This window comes from Pagrus major, chromosome 1 (assembly GCF_040436345.1).
Source record: "Pagrus major chromosome 1, Pma_NU_1.0".
Lineage (NCBI taxonomy): Eukaryota > Metazoa > Chordata > Actinopteri > Spariformes > Sparidae > Pagrus > Pagrus major.
Window position 1 is genome coordinate 680,350 of NC_133215.1, and position 13,515 is coordinate 693,864.

General features: G+C 40.0%; 1 protein-coding gene across 1 annotated transcript; it reads left to right on the forward strand.

Moving 5' to 3' along the window:
* The first annotated feature begins 1,145 nt into the window (after positions 1–1,145).
* Positions 1,146–12,016, forward strand: LOC141012309 (uncharacterized). Its single transcript, XM_073486140.1, has 11 exons — positions 1,146–1,421; positions 3,360–3,422; positions 4,253–6,122; positions 6,432–6,605; positions 6,738–6,911; positions 7,697–7,870; positions 8,492–8,665; positions 8,835–9,008; positions 9,295–9,468; positions 9,949–9,995; positions 10,580–12,016. The coding sequence occupies exons 1-11, from the start codon at positions 1,151–1,153 to the stop codon at positions 11,167–11,169; spliced, it is 3,885 nt and encodes a 1,294-aa protein (XP_073342241.1). The 5' UTR covers positions 1,146–1,150; the 3' UTR covers positions 11,170–12,016.
* Positions 12,017–13,515: the final 1,499 nt, after the last annotated feature.

The window sequence follows — 13,515 nt, forward strand, 5'->3', positions numbered from 1 at the left end:
ATGTGTTTCTTAAAGTGTATGGTAAAGTGACTCCAGTTTTAATGCCATTTTTTTTAGCTTTGAGCATCTTTTGATGATGAGGATAATATTCTGCTTCACAATGATTTTTGATGATATTTTTGTCAGGCCTGGACTAAAATGAGGACTCAGATGCAGAGGATATCACATACAAGCACACTTTATTGATTTCAGATCCTTCTTTGAAGAGTGACAAACAATTGGGCTATGAAAAACTCACTTAATAAACTAAGGCCTGGCACGATAACTCACGGAAGAAAAAAAACAACTTACTAATAGGGGAAATCTCTAATAAAAGTGAGAGACAAAAAACACACTAGAATCAGGGAAGACCCTAAAACATAAACTGCTCCCGAAGGAGGAAAACCAAAACTACTGATAAACAGGACAAAAGAAAAAGGCTCACCTACACAGGAGGCTCTACAACTATCTAATACTATCTAAACACAAAATCGCTCCAAAAGGGAGGAAAGAGAACAGTTTACAAAATAACACAAAACAGACGCTAAACTAGAAAACTTTACAAACGAAAAATCACTCTCAAAGGAGGAAACAGAAAACAACTTATGTGGCGAATCAAAACTCTTGGCAAAACTGACTATGACTGTGGTAAAGGGCTTGGGTGCACGGACCAGGACCAAACACTTTGGCACAAGACAAAGGGAAGACGCCGACTATAAGCACATGAGGGTAATGGGGAACAGGTGGAAACAATCAGGGATCAGGTGAGACAATCAGACCGGTGACACATGAGGAAGGGCAAGTGACCTGAAACGAGAGGAGAGTTAGTTTTCAAAATAAAACAGGAAGTTACGAGACAAAAACCCAAGACAAGACAAACCTCACCGCGGTGTGATAATTTTCATATTGTCCCATGTCTATTATATATGTGTAGATCTACTGTACTGTATATGTCCCATGGAGTCCAAAGTAAGTCAAGTAATGTCGTTTAAGTCACAGCAGATGAGAGTCATCACATCTGATCATTCTCCTCAGTCATTCCAGACGTGTTAAATACCTTTGTCAAAACAGTCACAACATTTAGCAGAAAATAACAGACAGGAAATAAAACAACTGTTACATAACTGTCCCTGAAGTTAACAATATTCTCTGATTTTACCAGGGAGCCACAATGACAAATGAGATTCTCCTAAAGACTCTGGATGAACTCGGAGAAGAGGAATTGGAGCGTTTTAAGTATTTCCTAAAATATGAACACATGAAAAACTCCTCAACCATCCCAAAGAGGAAGCTGGAAAACGCAAAGACATGGGTCATAGTTGATCTGATGATCCAGGCGTTCCCACTTCCTGAAGCTGTGGAGGTGACCAAGAGAGTCTTAACAAAGATACCCCGGAATGATCTGGTGAAGACTTTGTCAGACAGCAGCTCAGGACCAAAAGGTCAGTCACAGAGAGACAAACATGAAAAGACAGACAGTAAATCTGCAATGAGACACACGCTGATGTCTGAACTCTTTATATGTTTAAACTCATGCAGACATCAGAAGAAAATGGGCTTGATGTCCCCAAAAATTGCAAATCAAGATTCAAGGTTCAATTAATCTGTCAACAGAATGAAAACTCCTTCATTAGCTCACTATCTTGTAATCTTTTTAGTGTTGTATCTTAACATTGTCTTGTTGTGTCTTAACATTGTGATTTTATTCTTGTTGTTGTGTTGTGTTGTGTTGTATTGTGTTTTAAGAGTGTGAAACTGTGTTATTGTTGTTGTTTGAAAGTCTGCTTGTGTGATGAGTTTTTATATTTGTATGTGCTTGTCTGTGTTAGATTCATGTTATTTGTTCCTGCCCAGGGACTACAGATGAAATTTAGCTAGTAGCTAACTCTGGTACGACTGAGAGCCGTGCACTGTCCCTGTTAAATAAACAAATAAATAAATAAAAATAATACTGCACAAATGGAACATACATGTGTATATACAGTATATACTGCGTCTGGGTGAACGTATACAGCAGCAAACAAGATGGTGATGATAGAGACAAAGTCCACATGTCCTTGTCCTGCAGCTGTCCTGAACTCTGCCAGCTCAGAAAACAGTACGCCCATTGAGTGTGTGATGTGATGGAGACGGGTCTCTGTAAAGATATGATAGAGACGGGTCTGTGTAAAGATGTAGTGGAGACGGGTCTCTGTAAAGATGTAGTGGAGACGGGTCTCTGTAAAGATGTGATAGAGACGGGTCTCTGTAAAGATGTAGTGGAGACGGGTCTCTGTAAAGATGTAGTGGAGACGGGTCTCTGTAAAGATGTAGTGGAGACGGGTCTCTGTAAAGATGTAGTGGAGACGGGTCTCTGTAAAGATGTAGTGGAGACAGGTCTATGTAAAGGTGTGGCGTGACACCACACCTTTACATAGGTGTACATACATACATTACATACAATACAATACATTTAAGCTGTTGCACTCGATGGGCAGACTCTGTTCTGAGCTAACGAGGTGCAGGACTACAGCTGGATGAAGAGAGGTGGACTTGGTGCTCACACACAGTCAAAGTTATTATTACCATCTTTTTGCTGCTGGGTCATTTCACACCAACTCATCCAAAATCCCAAACTTTTCCCAGTTCATGTCATGGATTTTCTTGAAAAATTGTATGTTGAATCTTCTATTAAATTCATGACACCTTGCACAATCCTACAGCTGTACTCTAAACATAAAAATACTTTTTAAGTTATGACTTTTTAAGTTTGGCTCTCTGAGCTAAATTTCAACATTTTCCTTTTTGTTTTTGTATTTGTATTCTAAACCTCAAAAATTGCCCTTTTTCCACTGGATTGGGTTGAAATTTGTGTTGAACATCCAAGAGACCCTAATGATCTTTTGGTTACAGTAATCAAATTAATAACAGGAAGTAGTGAGTGAGTGAAAAGTCATTTTCCAAAATTCATATCTCCACTAGTTTTCACTTTCTTGCAACCAAATGTTGATTCTGTGTAGTATTGATGTAGTTCTGTCACATTTTCAAGTTTTTTGGTTCTGCATAAAAAATTGTGCCACAGATCTTGTTAAATATAGCTTTCCCAAGAAGGATTATTTTAATTACTTTGAAACTTTAGTATTTGAAAGTGTTGATACACATTGCATATACTGTATATATTAAAATTCAAAGCTGTTATATTGTTATAATAAATAAAATGTTATAACGAAACTTCCATTTCATGATACAACCATGAGTTGTATAATGACAAATAAATTACCTTGTACCTTGTATGTGTATTACTTGAATTTTGAGGCTGAGAGGGAGGTGTTTGAATTTTGATGCATATTGCAATAATCATATGAAAACAGTTATAATCACATTATTTCTCTCTGTTACAGTGGATGCCAGTGATGTTGAAGAAACTTCAGAGAACAGAGAAGCTTCCTTTTCTCAGACTGAAGGTACATTTGCAACAGATTTTAAAAATGTGATTTTATGTAGGCTATTACTGTGTAACATAACTGTTGAAAAATGTAATTTTATCAATTTATAGGTCAATATTTCACTCAGCATGTACAAAAGGGGAGGATTTTCTGAAGCCACTGTAGATGGGATACACCATGCAAAACATCTGAAGTTACACAATAAATTAATATCACCTGCATTTCCATCAGATGCAAATACAAACACAAATACAAATCAGGAACAATACAGCTACATGGCGTAGGTTAACATCGACATATAAACATTTTATATCTTGGAAAGGTAATAGAGGATCAGCCATAAGCTATATGTTGGACAGAGATGAACTCCTGATGTCCAGAACTGAAAACAGCTGACCAGAGCAGCTTCTTAGTTTAACCAAACAATTTTATTTGAGATATATTTATGAGAATAACAATGCCAAAAAGCTGTTTAATGTTACACAACTGCTAAAAGCTGCAGTTGTAAGAGGGAAAGGAAGGTGTACTGTACATGGGAAAAAACAATTACAATATCACTGCTTATTCAAACTGCCTCCTAATTGTTTGCCAGCCCACTTTGTTTTGTGTCTGTATGACCATTTTGTGACCAGCATGAACATGATTAGAGGTTACAGGTCAGCTGGTAGCCGAGCAGATGATGAGTGAGCCGCAAAACAGTTAGGCTGGCGCTACTTTTGTTATTTAAGAAAAAGTTCTATTGTTTGTTAGTCTTTGGAAGACAATCCCTTTGCAAAAGAGCATTACAAACTGCTTCTGCACCTCTACATCATCAGCATTCTAACTTTTAAATATTACGTTCAAAACAGATGTGATGGTTCCAGTACCAGAGCCACAACCTGTCTCATATTACCAAGAAAGGCTTCAAGTGCACTTTCAGGACAAGTTTATGTGTGCACAAGAAGCTTGGATGAAGAAGAAAGATGAGCAGCATCTGGCTGATATCTACACAGAGCTGTACGTCACAGCTGGGAGTGATGCAAACACCAAGAAACAGCATGAGGTCATTCAGATGGAGGTGAAGCCAACAACAGAGGAATCAATTCAACCCAGTGACATGTTCAAACCCCCCTCTGGCAGATATAAACCTGTAAGAACAGTACTGACCAGCGGAATCGCAGGAATTGGAAAAACGTTCATTGTGCACAAGTTTGTGTTGGACTGGACAAACAAAGAACTCAATCAAGACGTGCATCTCATATTCCCCTTCACCTTCCGCCAGCTGAATTCATGGAAGGGGAAAAGGTTACGTTTGGCAGAGCTCATTCACAACTGTATTCGGGAGACCAAAGACATCAAGGAAGAGGCTCTTAATCACATCTTTACAACTCTGCAGTCATCAGGAAACACCAACTACGACAGAAGCAAATTCAAACTAGTGTTTGTTTTGGATGGACTGGATGAGAGCCGCCTCCAACTGAACTGCTCGACTGATGAAATCCAGGACACAGACTTTGATGTGACTCAGTCCACCTCAGTGGATGTGCTGCTGTCAAACCTCATCAAGAGAAATCTGCTTCCCTCTGCTCGCCTCTGGATAACCACACGACCTGCAGCAGCCAATCAGATTCATTCTGATTTTGTTGATGTGGTGACAGAAGTCAGAGGGTTCACTGACCCACAGAAGGAGGAGTACTTCAGGAAGAGATTCAGAGATGAGGAGCAGGCCAGCAGAATCATCTCCCACATCAAGACATCACGAAGCCTCCACATCATGTGCCACATCCCAGTCTTCTGCTGGATCACTGCTACAGTTCTGGAGGATGTGTTGAAGACCAGAGCCAGAGGAGAGCTGCCCAAGACCCTGACTGAGATGTATGTAGAGTTCCTGGTGTTTCAGATTCGTCAGACAAAAAAGAAGTATGGCGCAGAAAAGTTTGACCAAAACATGTGCATTCAGTACATCGAGTCATTGGCAAAACTGGCTTTCCACCAGCTGGAAAAGGGCAACCTGATCTTCTATGAAACAGATCTTAAAGAGAGTGGCATTGATGTCAATGGAACCTCAGTGTTCTCAGGAGTGTTCACAGAGATCTTTAAAGAGGAACATGGGAGGAAGAATGATGAAGTTAAGATGTTTAGCTTCGTCCATCTCAGTGTTCAGGAGTTTTTGGCAGCTTTGTATGTAGAGATGTCACTCATTAACAAAAACAAGAATGTGATGTCAGAGCTAGCTCAACCCTTAGTGGAATGGGTAAGAATGTTTTTCAGCAAAACGTCTGTGACAAATGTCCACAGGTTTGCTATTGACAAGGCCTTACAGAGTCCAAATGGACACCTGGACTTGTTCCTCCGCTTCCTCCTGGGTCTTTCACTGCAGACCAATCAGACTCTCCCTCAAGGCCTCCTGGAAAAGAAGAGAAGCTCACAGACCAATCAGGAAACAGTTGAGTACATCAAGAAGAAGATCAGTGAGAATCTGTCTCCAGAGAGAAGCATCAATCTGTTCCACTGTCTGAATGAACTGAATGATGGTTCTCTAGTGGAGGAGATCCAACAGTACCTGACATCAGGAAGTCTCTCCACAGATAAACTGTCTCCTGCTCAGTGGTCAGCTCTGGTCTTCATCTTACTGTCATCAGAAGAAGATCTGGACGTGTTTGACCTGAAGAAATACTCTGCTTCAGAGGAGGTTCTTCTGAGGCTGCTGCCAGTGGTCAAAGCCTCCAACAAAGCTCTGTAAGTGAACCGATAACTGCAGAAACTAAGTTTATAATGTGTGTGGGGTTGTTGTCAACTAGTTTATATCTTACTAAATGTCCCGGGAAAAGATTTTATTACTTGACAACTTGAAAAACCTGCATTCTTTCTTAAGTTTAATTCCCAGAAATGTGACTATAATTTATGAAAATGTCATCAACTGCTGTTAGATCTCAGTGATGTAGTCAATGACAAACACTAATCACCTGAAAATCTTACCTTCATGAATATTCATATTCAGCACAGAAACAGTATCAGTGTTTGTCTTTGTCACTAACTCTCTTTCAGGCTGAGTGGCTGTAATCTGTCAGAGAGAAGCTGTGAAGCTCTGTCCTCAGTTCTCAGCTCCCAGTCCTCTAGTCTGAGAGAGCTGGACCTGAGTAACAACGATCTGCAGGATTCAGGAGTGAAGCTGCTCGCTGCCGCACTGGAGAGTCCACACTGTGCACTGGAGACTCTCAGGTAAGAATAGATAAAACTGTAACCAATGAAAACTAACTGTCAAGTGGTGTTCAGTTGACAGTACAAAAATATAATTCTAAGTCAAATCAAACAGAGAAATGTTTTCACATATGTACTGTACATATTTTTTAGGCTGAGTGGCTGCAATCTGTCAGAGAGAAGCTGTGAAGCTCTGTCCTCAGTTCTCAGCTCCCAGTCCTCTAGTCTGAGACATCTGGACCTGAGTGACAACGACCTGCAGGATTCAGGAGTGAAGCCGCTGTCTGTTGGACTGAAGAGTCCACACTGTAAACTGGAGACTCTCAGGTCAGGATTCAGTTTAACAGATGACCACTTAAATGTTGTTTGACATAAATTAAAAAAGAGATTTCTTTTTATAAATTATGCAGCATAGGCATCAATCAGGAATCATTTAAGCTGTCCTAATCAGTATTTATACATTTACAATGGATCAAGTGACCATGTGTAATACTAAACGTGCCGCTCGTGACAAACCAACAGGTATTTAACAAATGACTTTGCTCTACCCCTTAGTTCTATGAACTGTTGAATTATCTTTCAGCTCTTTCTTTTCTGTTCTTGGACCTACAATTTTACAGTTATGATTCAGTCTCCCTGCTTTCATCAACACCCTCTTCAGCAGGAGCTGGCAGTTGTTTTGTCAAACAGGCTTTGATAAACCCACTGTACACTGCCTACCCAGCAGGAAACAGCAAACAGACACAGTTAGAGACTAGCTTAAAAAGAAAGTGGAACATCTAGCAGCTAAAGAGTCAGATATGTCAAAACATTACCAATATGTTATCGTTTCAATATTTTACAGCTTGTTGTGTTCCTCCTGGGTGGTCAAAATTAAATTATTTACATTTTCATGTTAAAACAATTTATTGATGAGAGGTTATTATTTGTTCTTATTTGATGTTACATAACAATGCATTTCAAAGCTGGTGACTGATGAGAACATTTAACGTTAAGCTAAATTAAATCTGTGAATTCACACAAATAAGGAAAGAATAGATGAAAACAAATGAAATACTATTCTCTCTCTCTCTCTCTCTCTCTCTCTCTCTCTCTCTCTCTGTGTGTGTCAGGCTGTCAGGCTGTCTGATCACAGAGGAAGGCTGTACTTCTTTGGCCTCAGCTCTGAGATCCAACCCCTCTAATCTGAGAAAGCTGGACCTGAGCTACAATCATCCAGGAGACTCAGGAGTGAAGCTGCTGTCGGCTGAGCTGGAGGATCCACACTGGAAACTAGACACTCTCAGGTATATGAGACAAGATTGTTTGGATGTAATTGTTTGTGTATTTTGAGGCTGGACTACATATTCTATTTCTTTAAAGTTTGTGCTTTAGGATAGTTAAGATGATTCAGCAGAGGTGTTGATGGTGAAATACTCAAGCCTTAGTGGATAAATAAATGTGTGACTGGAACATTTTAGGAATTCAAACTCTGGTGCCTCAGCATAGGAAAGGTAACATAAAGTCCAACCAGTTAGACAAAAAGAAATCATTTATGTTTATGGGCTGTCATTTTTAGTGATGTAGCTGATAGTAACATGGTTGCCTAGATTTGGAGGAAGATCATCTGAATTTTAGGGTTTTTTTTAGAAGTAGAACTAAATTATAAAGACATTTCAAAGCAATATTCTACAGTATACTGCTTTAACATTTTACACATTTCTATTGTTGAAATTAATTTTTTCAAGGACAATAAGTCAATGGTACAAGAATTAGACCTTTGAGATTTTAAGTCATGTGAAGGGCTTTTGTTTCCAGTAAAATATCCAATAGTAATATTTACATCGTAGATTAAAGAAAGAGCAGAAGTGTTTACCCTTTTCATTAACCAGTATCAGTGTTTGTCTTTGTCACTAACTCTCCTTCAGGCTGAGTGGCTGTAATCTGTCAGAGAGAAGCTGTGAAGCTCTGTCCTCAGTTCTCAGCTCCCAGTCCTCTAGTCTGAGAGAGCTGGACCTGAGTAGCAACGACCTGCAGGATTCAGGAGTGAAGCTGCTGTCTCTTGGACTGGAGAGTCCACACTGTAAACTGCAGACTCTCAGGTCAGGATTGAAAAACCTGTAAAGGGTGAAACATAACTGTCACATTATCCAATTTTTCAGCAGTATTTTTCATTCTCCTATGAAAACTGCATACCAAAAATGTAAGTGTACGTTAAATCAAATATGAAGGACAATGATTTTTCACATTTGCACTGTACATATTTTTAAGGCTTAGGGGCTGTAATCTGTCAGAGAGAAGCTGTGAAGCTCTGTCCTCATTTCTCAGCTCCCAGTCCTCTAGTCTGAGAGAGCTGGACCTGAGTGACAACGACCTGCAGGATTCAGGAGTGAAGCAGCTGTCTGTTGAACTGGAAAGTCCACATTGTAAACTGGAGACTCTCAGGTCAGGATTCAGCGTCCTTTTAACAGATGATTATTTAAATTGAGCTTGAATTACTATTTAATATGTACATAAAATAAAATATACCATTAAAATATGCATGATTTAACAATGTATATTATAGTCAAAAATACTAATAATTTATATTTTATTAGATTTCATTTTTTCCCCCTGCATAGTTCAAACAAAAGCATAAGTTGATAAAATATATAACTGGCATGTGATCAGTGAATTCACATTGACATGTAAGACTAGATTAAATCAAATGAAATATTCGGTGTGTCTGCAGGCTGTCAGGCTGTCTGATCACAGAGGAAGGCTGTACTTCTCTGGCCTCAGCTCTGAGATCCAACCCCTCCCATCTGAGAGAGCTGGACCTGAGCTACAATCATCCAGGAGACTCAGGAGTGAAGCTGCTGTTGGCTGGACTCGAGGATCCAGACTGGAGACTGGACACTCTCAGGTACAATAGACACGGTTGTTTCTGAGGCTGGACTACATTTTTTACGTCTTTTAAATTTGTGCTTTATGTTTGTTAAATGATCACCAACAGCAGTGGTGGCGATGGTACAACACTCCATGTGCTGGTGTTTTAGGTTGATCAAGTGTGTGACTGGAGCATTTCAAGCATTCGAACTTAAGTGGTTCAACATAGGCGCAGTAACATAAAGGGTTGCAGCTATAGATTATTTTAGTAAGTAAGCATTGTATGGATTATTCCAACAACCAATTGAGTAATAGGATAAGAAATGTACTGATCATTTCCTTGGGATGATAGATATAAGGGTATTTCGACTGTGAGCTCTCCCTCTTGCTTGTATTATTTTTTTGCTCTTTTAAGCATGTCTGTATTTGTGGTTGTGGTACTGGAAAGACCCAGTGTGGTGTGCCGATCAATAAAGAAATATCGTTCAGTTCATTCTGACTTTGTTTCTTCCTCCAGGGTGGAACATGGTGGAGAGCAGAGGCTGAAACCTGGTGTGAGGAAGTGTAAGTGTGTGTTCACTTTGATTGATGAAAACAAGGCAGCACATGTTAAAGTAGTTTAAATCTAAAGCTTGTGTCTGAGGCCAGAGAGGAGACACACAGCATGTGTTCTCCGGTCTTGTTGCATTCAGTGACAGGCTGCCGAGTTGGGATGCATGGAGCCAAAATTCTTCAGACAAGAGGCAAGAGGCTGAGGACGGCATGTGTTGTAAGGTTTTATAGTCTAGGGGTGTATTCTGGAAGAAAGAGGATCCTTGGCACTCTGTTACTGATTACTAATGAATCCCTTTGTGTGGAAAGAGAACTGGCCTCTACTTAAAGTAATTTGATTTCTTGAATAATATTTGAATTCTACGCGCTGGCAAATTCAAAACTCACTCTTTCTGTCATCAATATGTGCAACATATAAGATCCAATGGAGGCACTAAGAGCTTGTAAGATTTGTTAATTAAATAACAGTAACAGAGTTTGCATATTCCTGTGTTTGGTCTGCTACAACAGTCAGTCTGTTAATAAAGCAACAAATAAACCATCAGCTGTGTTAGATGATAAACTGCTGCTGTTTTGTGTCTTGTTCTCTCCATCAGATGTCTGTGAACTCACAGTGGACACAAACACAGTGAACACAAACCTCAAACTGTCTGACAACAACAGGAAGGTGACAGTAGTGGAAGAGCAGCAGCCATATGCTGATCATCCAGAGAGGTTTGAGGACTACTTGCCTCAGCTGCTGTGTAGAAATGGTCTGACTGGTCGCTGTTACTGGGAGGTCGAGTGGAGAGGAATGGTTCATATATCAGTGAGTTACAGAGGAATCAGCAGGAGAGGAGACAGTGCTGACTGTAGGTTTGGAGGGAATAATCAGTCCTGGAGTCTCTTCTGCTCTGATCTAGATGGTTACTCTGTCTGGCACAATGACAGAAAAACAGACATTCCTTCCTCCTCCTCCTCCTCCTCTTCTCCCTCCTACTCCTCCTTCGTCTCCTTCTTCTCCTCTGACTCTAACAGAGTAGCAGTGTATGTGGACTGTCCTGCTGGCACTCTGTCCTTCTACAGAGTCTCCTCTGACACACTGATCCACCTCCACACCTTCAACACCACATTCACTCAACCTCTTTATCCTGGGTTTGGGTTCTGGTTCTGGCGTAATTCCTCAGTGTCTCTGTGTACTCTGTAGGAGTCTTTCACATATTTGAGACTGAAAATCGATATTCGGGATCAATATTCATTTGTAGTAAAAAAAATGTAAATCGTTGTGATGAAATAAACCTAAAAGTACAATATACTCAAGTACTATTCTTAAGTACAATTTTCAGGTACTTTACTTGAGTATTTCCACTCTCTGCTACTTTATACTTCCTCTCCTATACAAGTATTTGATAATTTTAGTTACTTTGCAGATTCAGATTATTTTATTGTTCATTGACTATTAATTGTGGCATGTTACCAATCAGATCGTGTTGTGGGCAGGACATTGTGTGAGTTTATCTTATCGGCAATCAGACAGAAAACATTTTTGTTAATTCTAGTTATTATTAGAAGAAACAGCAGCTATATTATTGGATATATTTGTCTCATTAGATTATTATGCAGCTGTAGTTATTCTCCTTGAAGGATCAGATGGAAAAGCCATCTCCTGAGACACATCCCATCCCAGTGTAGAGTGTTTAAACTAACAGCTGCTGGAAAGTGGAGGTGTATGCTAATCTATGCTAATAGCCATCTCCTTTCCGTCTTTCTGGCTTTGAAGTCAAGTGTGGGAATGCTAACCTCTTGCATCAGGAAAGAAATGCTTGAGGCAGCTGCAAGACTCTCCCCTGTAGCCTTAATGAGCCATGTTTCTCCCCAGCAGTTAACACAGCTGCTGATCTTTACCGATATAAATAGCATGCTAATGTTTAATTCACCAGTGCTATCAGGGAATAATTGAATTAATTATATTTCCTTTTGCCATTTTAAATGTAATTACATTCTTTATAAATTACGGTGTTCAATGTCATGGCAGGCTCAAAAATGTATCTTCATTAAACAAACAATGTTTCTCTGCTTTAATGATGTCTTTATTGTTTACTGCAACAACCAAGCTTTCAGAGGCAAACCAACCCCTCGACTCTGTTAGCTGGCGTGTGCGACGCTGTTTTGTTCAGTCCTACACGCGGCTTCATATCCCACTGGAAGCGTTTCAGAGGCGGAGCGTCATGCCAGTCTCATGTTGTTGATTTGTTCAGATTGTGTTTATTTCATCATTCTTCCTTCCTCCTCGACTACGTAGTTAAATCATTTCTTTTCTTGTCTGTTTTAAGTGTGTTAATTTTTAATATTTCTGACTTTGTTGTGCGTTAGATCCCAAGTCTGCACAGAGTGTTTTATTTTGAAAATTGACTGGATGCACACTGCAGTTCCGCTGTCTGACTTCCTGTCTGGCTCTATTTGCTTGGTGCAGATTGACGCGACCCTTACGTCAAAAATAGACTTGTTGCATATTATCTGTGGAGCAGATTGGAGAGCCGCCCTTTTAACGCTGCTGAAACGTGCTGTGGTGCAGCCGGCGGGAACACGAGCGTTTAAGTCAGGGAGGATTTACTCTTTGACGAAATCAGATCGGAGTCTGAACACCACCTATAGTGTTAAAACAGGTGGGTCAGTTCACGTAACAGGAAACAGGCTGAGGCTCAGAGGGACAGTTTGTCACCTAAAGCTGATCAACGATTTAGAGAAAATGCAGCAAATGTTTCTGGATGTTTTGTTAGTATAAGTTTTTTAGTTAGTGACTTTGACAGACTGCAGAATGTAATTAGCTTTCCTGCCACTAAAAGCAACAAATGATACATATTTGTGCATATTTTAGAGCAAAACTGAGATGTACATTATTCTACATATTGATTTGTTTAACTACACAGACACATTTAATGACCCACAACGACAATTTCCACTCAGCATCACCGTCGTACTCACTCTAAGTTCCAGTTTCTTTACTCCCAACTAGCTTAACAGACTTTCCTGAAATTTACTGATGCATTCCTGCTCCCCAGACAATGAACTATTTTGAGTGATCCCGTTCCTCTAGCACCACCCGCAAGACTACTCAAGCTCCAGAAAATCATAAGTATGTTCTCTGCCATGTCCAACACATTCTGCAAAACTGCATGCAAAGCCAACAGTTTGTTTGACAGGGTTCAGTTTTGACCTGTTAAAGCTCAGATCTTAAGCCAGGTTTCCCTTCACATCACTGCTTGTTCTCCTCAAGCATCAGCAGCGACCGAGTGTGAAAGGAGAGCAGCAGCAAGCAGCAAAGTCTCACAAATGGCTGAGGCTTGAAAGAACATCTGATATTTCCTTGAACACAACACAGAGAGGGAGTCAGCAGCATGCAGTAATTGGGCTAATTTTATTCATCCATATGCATTTCCAGAGCATCTTCTCATAACTTTTTAATGTGCTCTTCCCATAAAAAGCTCAGCCTAGATAAAAGTTGGGTCATCAGGATCAGAGTGTGCCCTTCACTGCTGCTACTATCCCTGCT

What these genes read in the sequence shown, in the direction of transcription:
- LOC141012309 (XM_073486140.1), top strand. Translation starts at nt 1,151, where the DNA reads ATGACAAATGAGATTCTCCTAAAGACTCTGGATGAACTCGGAGAAGAG. An exon ending in AAAGCCTCCAACAAAGCTCT is followed by an intron (nt 6,123 to 6,431) that starts GTAAGTGAACCG and finishes ACTCTCTTTCAG; the next exon opens with GCTGAGTGGCTGTAATCTGT. An exon ending in TGGAAACTAGACACTCTCAG is followed by an intron (nt 7,871 to 8,491) that starts GTATATGAGACA and finishes ACTCTCCTTCAG; the next exon opens with GCTGAGTGGCTGTAATCTGT.